General features: G+C 40.2%; 2 protein-coding genes across 2 annotated transcripts in view; one reads left to right on the top strand and one right to left on the bottom strand.

Moving 5' to 3' along the window:
• Window positions 1–6,508, bottom strand: part of LOC135434514 (uncharacterized) — a gene marked incomplete at its 3' end in the record, with an annotated part of 65,969 nt that extends 59,461 nt beyond the window's left edge. Inside the window, exons 1-2 of the mRNA XM_064691124.1 lie at window positions 6,459–6,508; window positions 5,235–5,994 (exon numbers count right to left, since the gene is read on the bottom strand). Coding sequence (XP_064547194.1) covers window positions 5,235–5,266 — 32 coding nt within the window. The remainder of the gene's footprint in view (window positions 1–5,234; window positions 5,995–6,458) is intronic.
• A 972-nt stretch (window positions 6,509–7,480) lies between these two features.
• Window positions 7,481–15,210, top strand: ras (Inosine-5'-monophosphate dehydrogenase ras). Its single transcript, XM_064691116.1, has 6 exons — window positions 7,481–7,590; window positions 8,626–9,083; window positions 9,810–9,960; window positions 11,637–12,288; window positions 12,915–13,455; window positions 14,479–15,210. The coding sequence occupies exons 2-6, from the start codon at window positions 8,860–8,862 to the stop codon at window positions 14,582–14,584; spliced, it is 1,674 nt and encodes a 557-aa protein (XP_064547186.1). The 5' UTR covers window positions 7,481–7,590; window positions 8,626–8,859; the 3' UTR covers window positions 14,585–15,210.
• The last annotated feature ends 710 nt before the right edge of the window (window positions 15,211–15,920 follow it).

Genomic DNA, 15,920 nt, shown 5'->3' with positions numbered 1-15,920 from the left:
ATATACGAAGTATCGATTAAGCAAGCTGCAAAACGTGCGCGTGTGGAACTGGTATCGATATATTATCGATCAATCAATTAACTGATCTTAATCATAATCATTATGGAATAGAATAGAAAACAACAATATCTAACTGTCTTTAAGTTCCTTTTGATTAGAAACTTAATCTGTATCATCTTTCAAATCATATCATTCCAAAGCCAACAAGGATTCTCAGAAAATCCTAAAGGGGGAATCTGGTCTTTTCATAATATGCTCTTTCATCTATTACAAAAGTTAAGATCTTAGAAATGCTTTATTTTTTTACAAAAAAGTTTCTTGTTTTAAAATATGTTCAAGTTTTTCTCTCGTTATACTTTTTAAAATATGAAGAGACTGGAAATCCATTTAAATTCAGGAATATTAAGTAAATCCTATTTGATCCGATGGAAGAGAATGTCTAGTAATAATATTGATATAAAAAGGAACTCTATCTTAGTTAGATAGATAAATAGATAGATAAACAGATAGTTAGATGGATGAATAGATGGATAGATAGGTTGATAGATAGATAGACAGATATAGTATAGATAGAGAGATAGATGGATGGATAGATGGACAGATACACAGATAGATATATCGATCGATAGACAGATATATAGATAGATAGATCTATCGATAGACGATAGATAGATATACAGAAAGATAGATAGAATACAGAAATGGATATTGAATATATAACAAACACACCCTTCAAATATATTAATCTATATATAAAACTGTTCAATCTGGCTGAGTGTAAGATGAAGAAAAACTTTAAGTACTGGAAGAGCCGATAGTTAATATATAGAAAATGGTCGAATACGATATGCTACTCAAACTGAACAGAAACTGATTCGATATGTTGATATAGAAAACAAATAATGGATTGAATGAAACTTGACATTCGCCATATCAACACATATGTTTACATATGCATACATACATATACAAATATACATGCATATGTATGTATGTACATATGTCTATGTGACTTGAATAACATTGGCAATTGAGGTAGCCGCCCAACCGAAAGGGGGAGGGGATTACAATAATGCAACTAACGATGACGCGCTGCGTACTTTAAAGAGGCGCTGACCCCACGATTTATGTGTGCAAGGGTGTGTGTGTGTGTGTGTGTGTGTGTGTGTGTGGCACGTATACTTGAAAGTATTGTCACTGCTATCAAATAGCAATGACAACAACAACAACAACAACAACAGCAACAACAGCGATAAGCGCACAGAGGACTGTGGGACCTGTGGCTGATTGGGATCAAGAAACTTTTATATATAAATATATAACTATGTTTATACGCTTATATATAGTCTACATATATACAAATATAGATGTGCGCCTTCTGGCACACAAAGCAAGATAAGCCAATGGGAATGTGGGTGTGCAGGTGCCTTTAAGTAGCTGCAACGAGTAGCGAGTGGCGAGTAACTAGTGGGATTTAAGAAGTAGCTAGAGAGTATAACGAGTAGCTAGTGGAGAGTAACGAGTAGCAGCAGCGAGTGTCAAGTAGCTAGTGGAGCTTAACAAGTCGCTAATTATGTATAACGAGTAGCTAGTTGAGGACAACAAATAGCAGCAGCGAGTGGCGAGTAGCTTGTGGAGAATCACAAGTAGAGTATAACGAGCAGCTAGTGGCTAGTAACGAGAAGCCAGTGGAGTGTAACGAGTAGCAGCAGCGAGTGTCAAGTAGCTAGTGGAGCTTAACAAGTCGCTAGTTATGTATAACGAGTAGCTAGTGGAGAGCAACTAATAGCAGCAGCGACTGGCGAGTAGCTAGTGGAGAGCAACTAATAGCAGCAGCGACTGGCGAGTAGCTAGCGAAGTATAGCGAGTAGCTAATGGAGAGCAACAAATAGCAGCAGCGACTGGCGAGTAGCTTGTGGAGAATCACAAGTAGAGTATAACAAGCAGCTAGTGGCTAGTAACGAGTAGCCAGTGGAGTGTAACGAGTAGCAGCAGGGAATGACGGGTAGCTGGTGGACTACAGCGAGTAGCTAGAGGACAAGACCGAAAAACAGCAGCAAGTGACGAGTAGCTAGCGAAGTAGAACGATTAGATAGTGGAAAGCGAAGAGTAGCGAGTAGCGAGTCGCGCATCGCGAGCAGCAAAAGACGAGTAGCTCGTGGCGAGGGAGTAAGCACGGACATGCATTTAATGAACGTCAAGTTCAATGGCATTTAATTAAAATGCAAAGCGAAATGTAACGAAAGAACGATAACAAACAAACTGAGCAAACGTTGCACTCGAGAGTAGTCGACTGTGCAATACTCTGCTTACAGCGTAATTATAGTGTATATTCGTGATGAATAAAGTGTTGCTAACACGACGGGTGCAATCACAAAATAATGTATTCCAAACTACTTTTGGGTTAGAAAGTCTATATTCCCCTCTTTTGACATGCGGCAACAGAGTATAAAAACAGTCGACGTATACGCAATATTGTCTGGAATGACGGGGGTTGAGTTTTTTTTTTTGGTTTTGCATCGGGTTCGGTTTGGGTTTCAGTTTGGGTTTGGGTTTTGGGTTTGGGTTTTGGGTGGGGTTGTTGCAAGACGGCGGCTTACAGCTTACAGCTGCCCTTGCCCTTGCCCTTGTCGCTCTGCCCCCGTCCATTGCTTGACGGTCAACCCCCGTTTGAAGATTAGCTGGGAAGCGGGCAGCAGGGAATTGGTAAGTATGTGTTTTTTTTTTTTTTGGTAGATATCATTTTTGCTCTACGTGTGTGTGTGTGTGTGTGTGTGTGAGCATTTGCTACCTCATGAGTAATTGGGTGCTTCGACTGTGCGTGTGTGTGTGTGTGTGTGCCTGCTCTCTTCCTCCCTCTTTAGCTCACACACACACACACACACACACACACGAGCTTGCATATCTGTGCACATGTATGTATGTATGTAGAATGGGGGTTACATGACATTGAAACCAATTTTGAAGGTTCAAACGCTTTTCGCTGCTGTCGCCTTGGTTATGACTGCTGCTGCTTCTGCCCCTTCCTCTTCTTCTTCTACTTTGCCACAGTGGTTGCCTAGATACCCTATGCATAATTACATGCACAAACACACACACACACACACACACACACATATTGATAAGTACATACATACATATGTTTCTATGCGAACCCTTTTGTTAAATACTGTTGTCAGGCGGAGAAAAAAAAGAGAATAAATAACGGCACCATCCGAAATAAGTGCACGAATTTACAGTGAAAACTCAACTAACGAACAGCTCGATGGGGCAAACAAATTTGCATAGTTTCCACCTGAGTGGACAAAAGCCTTATCCAGGCAAAATATGTGCAAATATTGGGCTGGAGAAAAAAATCTTGTAATAATCGAGAATTTGCATTCCATTTGAATCGCTTTTCGAGTCGAACATTTGCCTACATTTTACATATACATATAAGAAATGTATGTATGTGTAAATTTACTAAAGTACGAATTGAAAACTTAATCATTCGTTAATAAAGATTTTTCTGTAGGTTTTTCTTAATTAATTAATTAATTGTAATATCTTGTAAGTTGCAAAAGAAAAATTACTGGAGACGTTTATTGTCGTTAAGTTGAGTTGTCACTGTATGTACATAGGTGTGTAGGTGTGCGTATATATGTGCCCTTGTCACTACATTCGGCAATTGCACTGAACTGTTACCAAGTCCAATTCAATTAAATTCAACTCAACTGTATATTAAATTCAAATTCAAAGCAAAGCAGAAGCGCAGGCAAAAACAAAAAACCAAATAACAAAGCAAAATACACAGTTGAACTCTGCTGCTCTCCCTTACGCTCTCTTCCTTTCTCGCTCTCAGCGCAAAACGTTTCACAACATTTTGTTATCGTGCGTTCGCTAACCCACCCGCTGCACACACACACACACACACACACACACACACACGCACACAGCCGAACGCAAAACAATCAGGAAGAGGAATTAAAGGCAGCGCAGCTTGGACGAAAGCTGCATGCTCTTTCCTTATATAATCAGTATATTAATATTAAATTAATAATGGTTAAAAATTTTAAGTCAAATAATTAACAGAAATTGTCGTATGGAAGATCTAAAATATAAAGGTAATATATCGGCAAAACTGATATACATTTTATAATATGGTCTTTACCCAAAAATTCCAATAAAATATGAGAAACAAATGGAGCAAAAAGCTTATCAGCTAAAAGAGACGCACTTTACTCGTTTAACATATCTTATTACGACGTACATATATGAAAAGATGAACCAATAACAGAATTATTTGTTGAAGAAAAAAACTGCAATAACTTCAATTTCAATTTACGTGACGTAACGTGTTCGCTTTAATATCTGTAAATCTTCATTTGCGACAATTTCCAACACTAACTAATGCTAATATGCAAGAATCAGGGCAAGAAAAAAACAGTTTTTACATATTGCAAAGCCTGCGACTGTTACGTGCGTAACTCCTGAAAATGCCCATGCATTGGCATTGGCAGGTACAAATGCACACAGACACATCAAATTCAAATGCTGAATATCAGCAAAGGGTTAGATCGCTATCTCAATCTGTGTCAAATTGCATCACATTACTACGCACACACAAACATACACATGCATAGTTGCACTCTCGGCTGAAGTGAAGAGCATACAAAAAACAAAAAAACAGCACCAAAATGCGGCGACAACAACAACAGCTCGCGATTCACAGTCGATTGTTTATCAATGTGTAAATAAAAGCGTCTTCACATTTGTGTGCGTGCGCTCGTATGTGCATGTGTGTGTGTGTGTTTGTTTCGTTGCCCAAAAATTTCAATAGCAAAGGTCAATGAACTCGCGCCGTGCCAATGCCTGGCGTTTGTGTTTGCTCTTTCACTCTCACACACACAGAGTCAAAAACGACTGCTCTGTGTTTGTGTGTTGGTGTGTGTGTGCGTGTTGCGTTCCGCATTGCGCGCTCTTGCTCTCTTTATGAGCTAGCGCTCTTTTGGCATTTGCGGCGCTCTTAGGTTCGTGCGCTGCTTCCTCGTTGTGTTTCATTCATAAACAGAGAGCGCCAGATATCGGCCAGGCCAACGAACCAAGGGCCGTACGCGTTTAACATGTGCTTTGACCCCCTCGCCCCCCTCCACACACACACATTTAACCACCATTCAAGCTGCGTTCTGGCTTTAACCGTTACTGTGCTTTTACATATAATTTAATTTATTTAATTTTATTTTTAAGCTACTTACATCAACTGTCGACGTCCTTGCAGCGGCGGCATTTTTGTGGCCGGCTGGCGCTCATTTAATGTGTTCCTATTGTTAGCTCTTGTTTAAGCGCGGCTGCTGCTGCTGCTGCTATGTTAAAGGCGTAATCCATGCTCTGCCAGCGAGCGATGCCAAGTTGAGCTTTAACAGTTGAGCCTGGCTTTTAAGTTGCTGTTGTTGTTGTTGCGTGGATTTCTCTCTTAAGTGTTAACTCACACGTCGATGCAGTTGGGCTTTAAGCTTATGTTATGCACTCTCTTTTTTTTTTAATTTATATTTGATTCAAGATGCAGCGGCGTTGTTTTGTTTTGATTTAATCTGTTGTTGTTGTTGTTGTTGTTACTTACACATGCTTCTATGTACGCATTTACATATGTGTATGTGTTTGTATTTATGCTTATTGGATACTTGCACTATGTTATTACATTACATTACATTAGACGATTGTGATGAACTTTTCTTGTTGTTGCACTTAAGATTTAGTGTGGAGCAGGGGCGTGTGAACACATTGCGGGGTATCGCTGTTAACTCCGTTTTTACATCAAATTCATTCTTAACTTTATCCTAGGCTAACATTTAGGCGCTATTTGCTGGCTCACTCACTAGCTCGCCCGCTCTTTCTCTCTCTCTCTTCCGATTGAAACATTTCTTTAACGGTTTTGCTTGCTTGTCACATTTTCATTTTCTGACAACACAAAAAACAATTTTTGATGTATATAGATATACATATACATATATTTATCTGCAACAGAAACAAAAACACAAAAAACAAAAAATTTACGTTACGCGTTGCGATTAATTTGTTGTTGCCGCTATTGCAGCTCGCTGGCAGTGCTAGGGACAGGGGCAGAGGGTGGGAAAGGGGAAGGGGGAGGGGGCTAACAGCATTCACCAAGAGAGTGGCCAGCCGCATGCAGCGCATGCAGCAGCAGCAACAACAACAACAACAACAAATCAACTGCATTCAGTTGGCAACGCCGATGCCGGCAGCGTCCTTGTTGGCGTCTTGGCGCCTATTCCGGGCACTTGTCAATTGCTTAGCAAAAGGCAATAACTGGCACACACACACACAAGCACACACACACACACACAGAGAGAGACACATATATGTATATACTCTTCAATTTATGCTGCCACTTTGTTAATCGCATTCAAATACATATTTGCAGCAAAATACGACAAAAAAAATACAACAAAAAAACCAACTTTTAAATATCGTCGTTATCCGGGCGCGAACGACAACAGCTCGCGGCGAGTGAAATTTTAAGAATGAGAGAGAAATTTTTTCGTTTTCTTGTTTCGTTTCATGCGCTTCGTTTCATCCATTGGTCCGGCTGTTCGTTTGCCAGGCCGAAGACAGGCAGAGGGCGCTTAAAAGCATGCAACATGAAACTCAATAACAGCAGTGCCCATTACATCGCCCTGTTAACGTTTACATGGGCCTGTTACAGTGCATGTGGGTTTTGATTTCAGTGTTGTTAAATGTAAAGATTTACCAATTGCTTTGTATTGTGTCATATTATAGCTGACTTAATTAAATGTATTTATTAAAAATAAAATTAAATGTATTTTTGTAACAAACGCCTTTTGACAAACTAGTTTCATAAGCTGTTAATTCGAAAAGGAGCATATTAAGCGACGACTTTCGTCAAATCCAGTTTCGATGAGCTTCGCTTATGGTTTGTGTATTGAGTAAGCTTTAACTTGGTGCAGCAAATGCACAAACCCATTAATGTTTTGCTTATTGCATATCCAGTTGGCGCAGTGTGACCGCTCTATGCTTGTTACAAGGAAATATGGTCACCCTGTATTAACCAAATTTAAAAATAACGCAAAACATTTGCCAGCAGACTGAAGACAGCAACTGCACAAATAAGGTTGTGTTTAATTAAATATTTACTTTTGGAAAATATACAGTTGAAAGCGATTGAAAGGGGTTAATAAACTTTAATCAAATCATGCTTTGCTTGCGACAGAAACATATATCACATAACTGGCGATATATGCAAACGATATATGCCACATATCGCTTATACAACATCGCCAAGAATGATATATTAGAGGCAGACAATGTAACGCATGTGCGGCCATAAATCGCAAAAGAGAAACAACAAAAAAAAGCCTAATTCCAAATTAAATTAATATAAAATCATTTTGTGTCAAAGTAAAAGAATTCGCGTGTTTGGTAACACTTGCCCGACATATCGATATCCATTTATTGCGTCGCAAAAATATCGGCCAGCCCATCGATATATGTTGACGTCTTTTCACATCACTCGAATTGGAAACAGTTAAAGGCAATATTTCGACGCTTTCGGTTGGAAGAGCGGCTGGACGGGTAAATATCAAAAACACGTGCTTCGACCAAAACAAGGAACACGCACATTTCACAGGCTAGCTGCCCAACAGCGCTGTCAGCCCGCTGAGCGTCAATTGACGGGCTTAACCTTATCCTTGACACACAATAAGTACTTATTTTTTCTCATGCTCTGCTTGGCGAAGTGCATAGAACAATCCTTTCGGCCTGTCGTCCGTCCATTTGTCAAACTACGTATGCGTGTGCGTATGTGTGTGTGCGTGTGTGCCTTTTTTACGTACTATTTCGCTGGCAGTTAAATGTGTTGGGGGGGACTCATATGCCCTGCCAAAGGGTATTACAGTTCTTTCATGAAATGTGCTACGCATAGAAAACGTCTTCGATCCCATAAAGACACAATCGAGTCGATATCGTCATGTCCGTCTGCAAACGTTTCTCAGATTTCTTAAAGCTATCCAAAATTCTGGCACATATGCAGGCAGTATATAGACTATATCATATAGCTGCCATAGAAAGACTCGATCGGAAAATAGTTCGTTTGTATGAACATTTTTTTTTTTGTTTTTCCAGCTATTTTGATCAAACTTTTTATTTATGAGCTACATTATATTTCTAGCATATTTCCAAAGATTTATTGACTTCGGGCTACAATATCATAGGAACAATCGGTCGGAAAATGTGATTTTGTATGAAAAACTTTTTTGTATTTCCAGCTATTTTGATCAAACTTAAGATTTGTGAGCTTTATTATATGTCTAACTTATATCGAATCGCTTTATCATATTTGTATAGGAACAACTGATCTTAAAATGAGTTATTCTTTACATTTTTATTATTATTAAGTTTTCTTCAAATATTTCAAACATATCTGTATATATATTTATATATCATATACACATTTGCTAGGGTATTCAAGCCGAAGATAGCGTTTGTTTGTTTTGCAGAGCATGCCGCCGTCGGCTTGGGTCGAATGCAAGGTTTTCCTTTAATTGAATTGCGTTAATTTCTTTTCTTTTTAATTAATTGTTGCCTTCCAATTGTTCTTTTATGTTCTAGGCACGAATTGTTTTCAACTTAAACTGAAGAGGCTCAGCAACAGCGTTAGCCAGCTGCAATCTGCCAAAGGAGACCATTTATACATATACATATACATACACACAAATATATATATATATTTGTTTAAATCATAATTAACGGACGGCGTCTGCTTGTTTATACATATTTCTTTATTGCTTTTGCTTTTGCTGTTGCTGTTGCTATTGACATCGATTGCCTGAGGTGAACAGTCGCATGGCAAACAGCAGCGCAGCCGCCGACGTCGACGTCGGCGCCAATCTGAAGCCAAAAGTTAACGGCCTAATGGGCAGCGGCGATTCGGCCAGTTACCCAACAACAACAACAACAAAAACAACAACAGCAGCAGCAGCCGCAGCCGGAGCTGGCAAGTTGGAGCTGTTGCAGGATGGGCTCAGCTGCAGCGAACTGTTTAAAAATGGCGAGGGCCTCACCTACAAGTAAGTGTTAAGTTAAGCACACTCTCTCTTACACACGTGCACACTTGCACACTCTCTCTCACAAGCACACACACACATACACACACACACACCTACAACCTTTCAATACTTTATACGATGCCCTACCCAAAGTTAAAGTTTATTTTGTTTCGTTAAGTTAATGAACTGCTCAACTTGTTCAATGCCAACTCAACTAAATCGTTCAATTCAATGCACTCGTTCAGTTAGTCAGTCGGTCATGCACTCAATTCAGTCGGTCATGAACGAAACAATGTATTCTGCTGTTATACAGTTATTCATGAAAGATGCGTTTTGTTCAGTTAGACGCCTTTTCAGCCGTTCATTGAAACTACATTCTATGGCGCCTATTAAGCATAAACAAATATATTTGATTATTATATTAATATAGAAAGAAATCTTTTTAAATATAAAACATTTTGATGAATTTATAAAGTTTTCACTTTACTTATCAAAATATTAAATGAATAAAATTAAAAGAAGATTAAATTATTGCGAGTAAGTTGCTTTGTTGTATTGATCAAAAACTGAACGAGTTAAATGACAGATTTAGTTCATGGCGTTTGAACTGATTCACATTCAAATTGAACTAGTTAACACGCACCCCCCCCCCTCCCCCCCTTCGCCATTTTAACCATAAGCCAGGCTCATGTTACACACGCACACACTTACACAACGCTCGCTCTGTGTGCTTCGCGGCGCACATAGCGATTTTCTCATATTACCCGGCTATATAGACTTTGCCGCCGAGGAGGTTGATCTTAGCTCGCCGCTAACGAAGGGCATCACGTTGCGTGCACCGTTAGTCAGTTCGCCCATGGACACGGTAACCGAATCCGAGATGGCCATAGCCATGGCGGTAAGTGTTTATTTTATCTACGCCCATCCATAAAAGTACATATGCATATGTACATACATATATACAACCCGATACCACATAAAACTCCTCTCAACAAGGCTGCAAATCAGTGCGAGGTTCTTTGAACTGAACCAAAAAAATATTGCCAACTACGAATTGACGAAGTGCAAATACCCTTACGCTCATATGGCAGCAGATCAAGTTGATTCAAGCAGCATTGCATAGCACATCAACGATATAGTATCCTGATCCTTAGACCCAATTTTGCATATTTTCATTAACTATTCCATTTATCTTTATTTGAACCAGTTTCTTCTATAGTAACTTTTTGGTTATTCCCAGCTGAAAACTTTTTTGTTAAACAAAACATTAACATATATTTTCAATATTCAACCTATTCGGTTCCTATAACAGAGCATGTTTATGTTAACTTGAAATATGCACCTCCAAAAAAGTTGTTTAAACAAAAGCTCAATTTTCAACCGATTGTTCCCATGCTAGCTATATGATATGTCGCTCGGAATCGGTTAACTTAAACAAATCTGCTGACTGCAGCAGAAATTGAAGAAAGCATCTATCTATATACAAACTTATAATGTTATGCCAATTCGGCTTTAAAAGTTAATAATATACGCTATTCGCAGGTTTGAAGATGCTTTCTATAATGTATAACTTATTGACTGACATCATTATAAAGCTCTTTGCAATTCTTAAATTAAGATTACCTTTTAAAAAAGGCTCTATGTTATTGTTAGCAGGCTGTTAACATAACACTGTAAACGAATTTAAAGCAGACTTTGACTAATGTTAATGTTAGCGTTTATATCCGATTGAAATTGTCAACAACAGAAACCTGGCCAAAACCAAAAGATTAATATATGTAATCTATGCTGCTAACGTCACACTGTAAACGTCACACTGTTAATGTAACACTGTAAGGATCACACTGTAAACGTCACACTGTTAATGTAACAGTGTAAGGATCACACTGCTATCGTCATTTTGAGTACTTCTTTAGAAGATGTCCAATCTTGAAGAATATTTGAATCAGTCAAGAACCAAATTTTTGTTTTTCATGCTGTTAATGACACACTGTTAACGTCACATTAACATTCTAAATGTTTGAATATGTAATTCATACTGATGACTTAACATTAACATTAGAAACCGAATTAAAATCAATTGCTTTGTGCAGTGCTGTTAATGTCCCGCTGTTAACGTTACATTTACGATACATATGCTGATGTTAATGTCACACTGTTAACGTCACATAATACCTAGTCAAAAACGAATTCATATCAATGCCAACAGCATTCTGTTGTCTGTTAATGTTAGCATAACCATGCTATACTGTTAACGTAACACTGTTATTGTGACATTAACATTTGACGCCGTCAAATGTGCGGTTTGCAGCCTTGTCACACGCTGCCAATCGGCGGCGCTTAGTTGTCGATAAACGATAACCGATTAACGACGAACGCCGACCACCGATGCACATCGCCATTTGGTGCTCCATGCTTGGTAACGGCCTCGCTCCAGTTGTGGTTGTAATTGAACACTCTTATGCGCCTCTAACTTTGCTAAAAACCAAAAAAAAAACAAAACAAAAAACAAATTTTCCCCCACACGCTTTACCCATGGTCGGAATTATATTTGGCGGGAAAACCAACGCGCAGCTGTGTGGTGGCATTGGGATCATCCATCACAACTGCACGCCGGAATATCAAGCGTTGGAGGTGCACAAGGTTAAGAAATACAAACATGGCTTTATGCGCGATCCTTCGGTGATGTCGCCGACCAATACCGTTGGCGATGTGCTCGAGGCCCGTCGCAAGAACGGCTTTACCGGCTATCCCGTTACCGAGAATGGCAAATTGGGCGGCAAGCTGTTGGGCATGGTCACGTCACGTGACATCGATTTCCGTGAAAATCAACCGGAAATCCTATTGGCGGACATAATGACAACTGAGCTAATTACCGCACCCAATGGCATCACCCTGCCGACGGCCAATGCCATCCTGGAGAAGAGTAAAAAGGGCAAGCTGCCGATTGTCAATCAGGACGGGGAGCTGGTCGCGATGATAGCCCGAACGGATTTGAAGAAGGCGCGCTCCTATCCGAACGCCTCCAAGGATTCAAATAAACAGCTGCTCGTCGGCGCTGCCATTGGCACACGGCACGAGGATAAGGCGCGTCTCCATCTCCTTGTGGCGAATGGTGTCGATGTCATCATATTGGACTCATCCCAGGGCAATTCCATTTACCAAGTCGAGATGATCAAGTTCATCAAGGACACCTATCCCGATCTGCAGGTCATTGGCGGCAATGGTAACTAATTCAAAACAGAAAACAAGAAAAAAAAAATAATACCAATTTCAATTGTGTGTAACTAAACTAAATGCCACGCCCTCATCCCAAATCGCACACCTGCGTTAAGCTGTGCTTATTCTTTAGTCCCTTTTTTTTTTTTTTTCCTGATCCAGACGACGATCTTAGCTGACGTCAGCCACGTCCTTCTGCACGCATTTTGTCGATATCTCACCCCATTTCCATAGTATCGATAAATATCGATTTTGAGACTTGATCTGATGTCCGTCTGTTCGTCTGTCTGTCCGTATTTATGAACGCAAAGATCTCAGAACCTATAAAAGCTGAAGACTTGAAAGTCTACGAGTTTATTTTCGATAATCGATAACTTGTCCCGTTCTCAAGTAATCGATAAATATCGATATCGACATCCAGTTTTTTGAGCAAATCTCGCAAATTATGAGAGCTGGAGACAACAAAATTTCTCAAGTAGCTTTTTGATCTTTAATTTTATAACTATTGCCGAAGATCACCAGAAGAAGCACAGCTTGAGGCTTGAGGCAAGCGTCAGTTTGGCATTTACTTTTGTTAGGCACTGTAGAATTCATGCACTGTGTGCTCAAGCGCTAACCAATACTCCCTCGCAGTGGTCACACGTGCCCAGGCGAAGAACCTTATCGAAGCTGGCGTGGATGGTCTGCGCGTCGGCATGGGCTCCGGCTCGATATGCATTACCCAGGAGGTGATGGCCTGCGGCTGTCCACAGGCAACGGCCGTCCATCAGGTATCCACATTTGCCAAACAGTTTGGCGTACCGGTAATTGCCGATGGCGGCATCCAATCGATTGGGCACATTGTCAAGGCCATGGCGCTGGGTGCCAGCGCTGTCATGATGGGCTCCCTGCTGGCTGGCACCTCGGAGGCGCCCGGCGAGTACTTCTTTTCGGATGGTGTGCGCTTGAAGAAATATCGCGGCATGGGCTCCCTGGAGGCCATGGAGCGTGGCGATGCCAAGGGTGCGGCCATGTCACGTTACTATCACAACGAAATGGATAAAATGAAGGTCGCTCAGGGCGTCAGCGGCAGCATTGTGGACAAGGGCTCCGTTCTGCGTTATTTACCCTATTTGGAATGCGGACTGCAGCACAGCTGCCAGGACATTGGCGCCAATTCGGTCAGCAAGCTGAGGTGAGTCTCTTTTACGACATACACTGCAAACGCACGTTATTTTGCTAGTCAATCAGTACGTCAGTTAGTTCACTAGTTAGTCAGTCAATCAGTCGCTCAATCAGTCAGCCAATCCGTCATCTATTGAGTCAGTAAATCAGGCAGCGAGGGACTCTTTTATTAAGTTAGTCAATCAGTATGTTTGTTTCCTAGTATAGCTGTCAACTAGTCAGTCAATCAGTCAGTCAATCCGTCATCTAGTAAGTCAGTCAATCAGTCAACAATTGAGTCTAGTATTTAGTTGCTCAATCAATCCGGAACTCAGTCGCTCAATCAGTCAGTCATTCCGTCAACCAGTGAGTCAGCCAATCTGGCAGCGACTCTTTTATTTAGTTAATCAATCAATCAGCCCGTTAGTCAATCAATTAATCAGGCATTGAGTCGCTCAATCAGTCGGTCATAGCGGCAACTACGGAATCAGTATATTAGTTACTTAGTCAATCAATCAATCAATCAGACACTCAGTCAATCGGTCACTGAATCAGTCATCTAACGACTCAGTCAATAAACGAGTCAACGAGTGTGTCTATTATTTAGTCGGTGTCAATCAGTTAGTCAGTTTGTTCACAATTGAATCAATCAGCCAGGCACTCAGTCGGTCCATCAATCACTTAGTTCGTCAACGAATGAAACAGTCATAGACTCTTTTATTAAGTTAGTCAATCAGTCCGTCAATCAGTTACTTCAGAAGTGAGTCAATCAACCAGGCACTCAGTCGGTCCATCAATCACTTAGTTCGTCAACGAATGAAACAGTCATAGACTCTTTTATTAAGTTAGTCAATCAGTCCGTCAATCAGTTACTTCACAAGTGAGTCAATCAGCCAGGCAATCACTTAGTTTGTCAACTAATGAATCAGTCAAACAGTCAGCTACAGAGTTCTATTAGGTCATTCAGTCGGCTTACGAGTGAGTCTCTTATTTAATTAGTCAATCAAATGGGCAATCAGTCGGTCAATCAACTAATCATTGTTGATCCTTGCAGAGAGATGATCTACAATGGCCAACTGCGCTTCATGAAGCGCACCCATTCGGCCCAGCTGGAGGGCAACGTGCACGGCCTCTTCAGCTACGAGAAGCGTCTCTTCTAACATACAAACAGTGCTGCAGCCTCGTCAGCTGGTGGCAGCCACTATCAACAGCAGCAGCTGCAGCAGCGCACAACAACACAGCACCAACAGCAACAGCAGCAGCAGCAGCAGCAGCAGCAGCAACAGCAGCAACAACAGCAGCAGCAGCAGCAACGTCAGCGGCAGCAACAGCAGCAGCAGCGTCTTGTTTACCACGCCGGACACGAGTTTGGGCGACTTCTGAGCAGCGAGCGGCACAAATCGCCTTGTGCTGGATCCCTATTTTATCAGCGTTTCATTTAACTCTTAAGCTTTTCCTCCTATTATTTACTATACTTTTTTTTTTGCTTAACTTGAGCGTTTTCAACCCAATTGGCAAACGATTGTGCAATCTCTACACAAATTGGCCACAATTTGCGGCAACTACAAAAGTCCACGATAAATAATCTTGATGTACTTATCTACGTCTGCTTAAACATACTTATATATATGTTTTTATATATATATCGGTGTGTTTGCCCAACTTATTCAAAGAAAGGAAATCGCTTGAAATTCTCCTGTGAGCTGTTCGAGACGCGCGCGCGATTTAAAGCGCGCACGTTGCCCACAGTAAAAGGGATTTCAATTTCCTTTCTTTTCATCCTTAATCTCTTCTCTTTCCTGAACTATCTATTAACTTTATTATTATTCTTATATATATACGTATTTGTATGTATAAAACAAAAAAAAAACCTAAAATTGTATACGATCCTCTATGCCAAAATCATAAAATTGTAAATTTGTGCTGTTAAAAACGCGTTGGCGTTTTCAAGCAGCAACGAAAATGATTGATATATAATTTTTGTTCAAATATTTATATATATTGATTCCCTGCATAATTTGTACATATACATATATGTATATGCATATATGATTATATAATTCAAATGTATTCGATCATATAATTCAAATGTTTTCGACTAACAAAATTGTATAAACTCGCAGGAACAACAAAAAACACACGCGTTCATTCCCCTTAATAAAAGATTTCTTTTTGAAATACATATATGTATATTGTTTTGTTTAATTTATGTCCATATAGAAAACTGCTTGACCTGACTGACTGATTGACTGACTGACTGATGGACTGATTGACTGACTGACGGATTGGTGATCAACGCACAAGCCGAACCGTAGGAAAATTTTAACTGTAGTTACCTTATGTGATGAAGGTGCACGTGAAGACGTGGTTTTTGCGGAAATTCCACCCGCATATGTGGAAAAATCTCGAAAAACGTTTGAATGAAACTTCTCTGTTTATCCATCCGATCGGCCTCAAACACATTTTCAAAGATCTTTGTTCTAATGCATCTGATGG

This window comes from Drosophila montana, unplaced genomic scaffold (assembly GCF_035044405.1).
Source record: "Drosophila montana isolate Dmon_TW-CO22-7 unplaced genomic scaffold, ASM3504440v1 contig_3326_1, whole genome shotgun sequence".
NCBI classification, from domain to species: domain Eukaryota; kingdom Metazoa; phylum Arthropoda; class Insecta; order Diptera; family Drosophilidae; genus Drosophila; species Drosophila montana.
The sequence above is the reverse complement of the archived record's forward strand: the minus strand, read 5'-3'. Positions and strand labels throughout refer to the sequence as shown.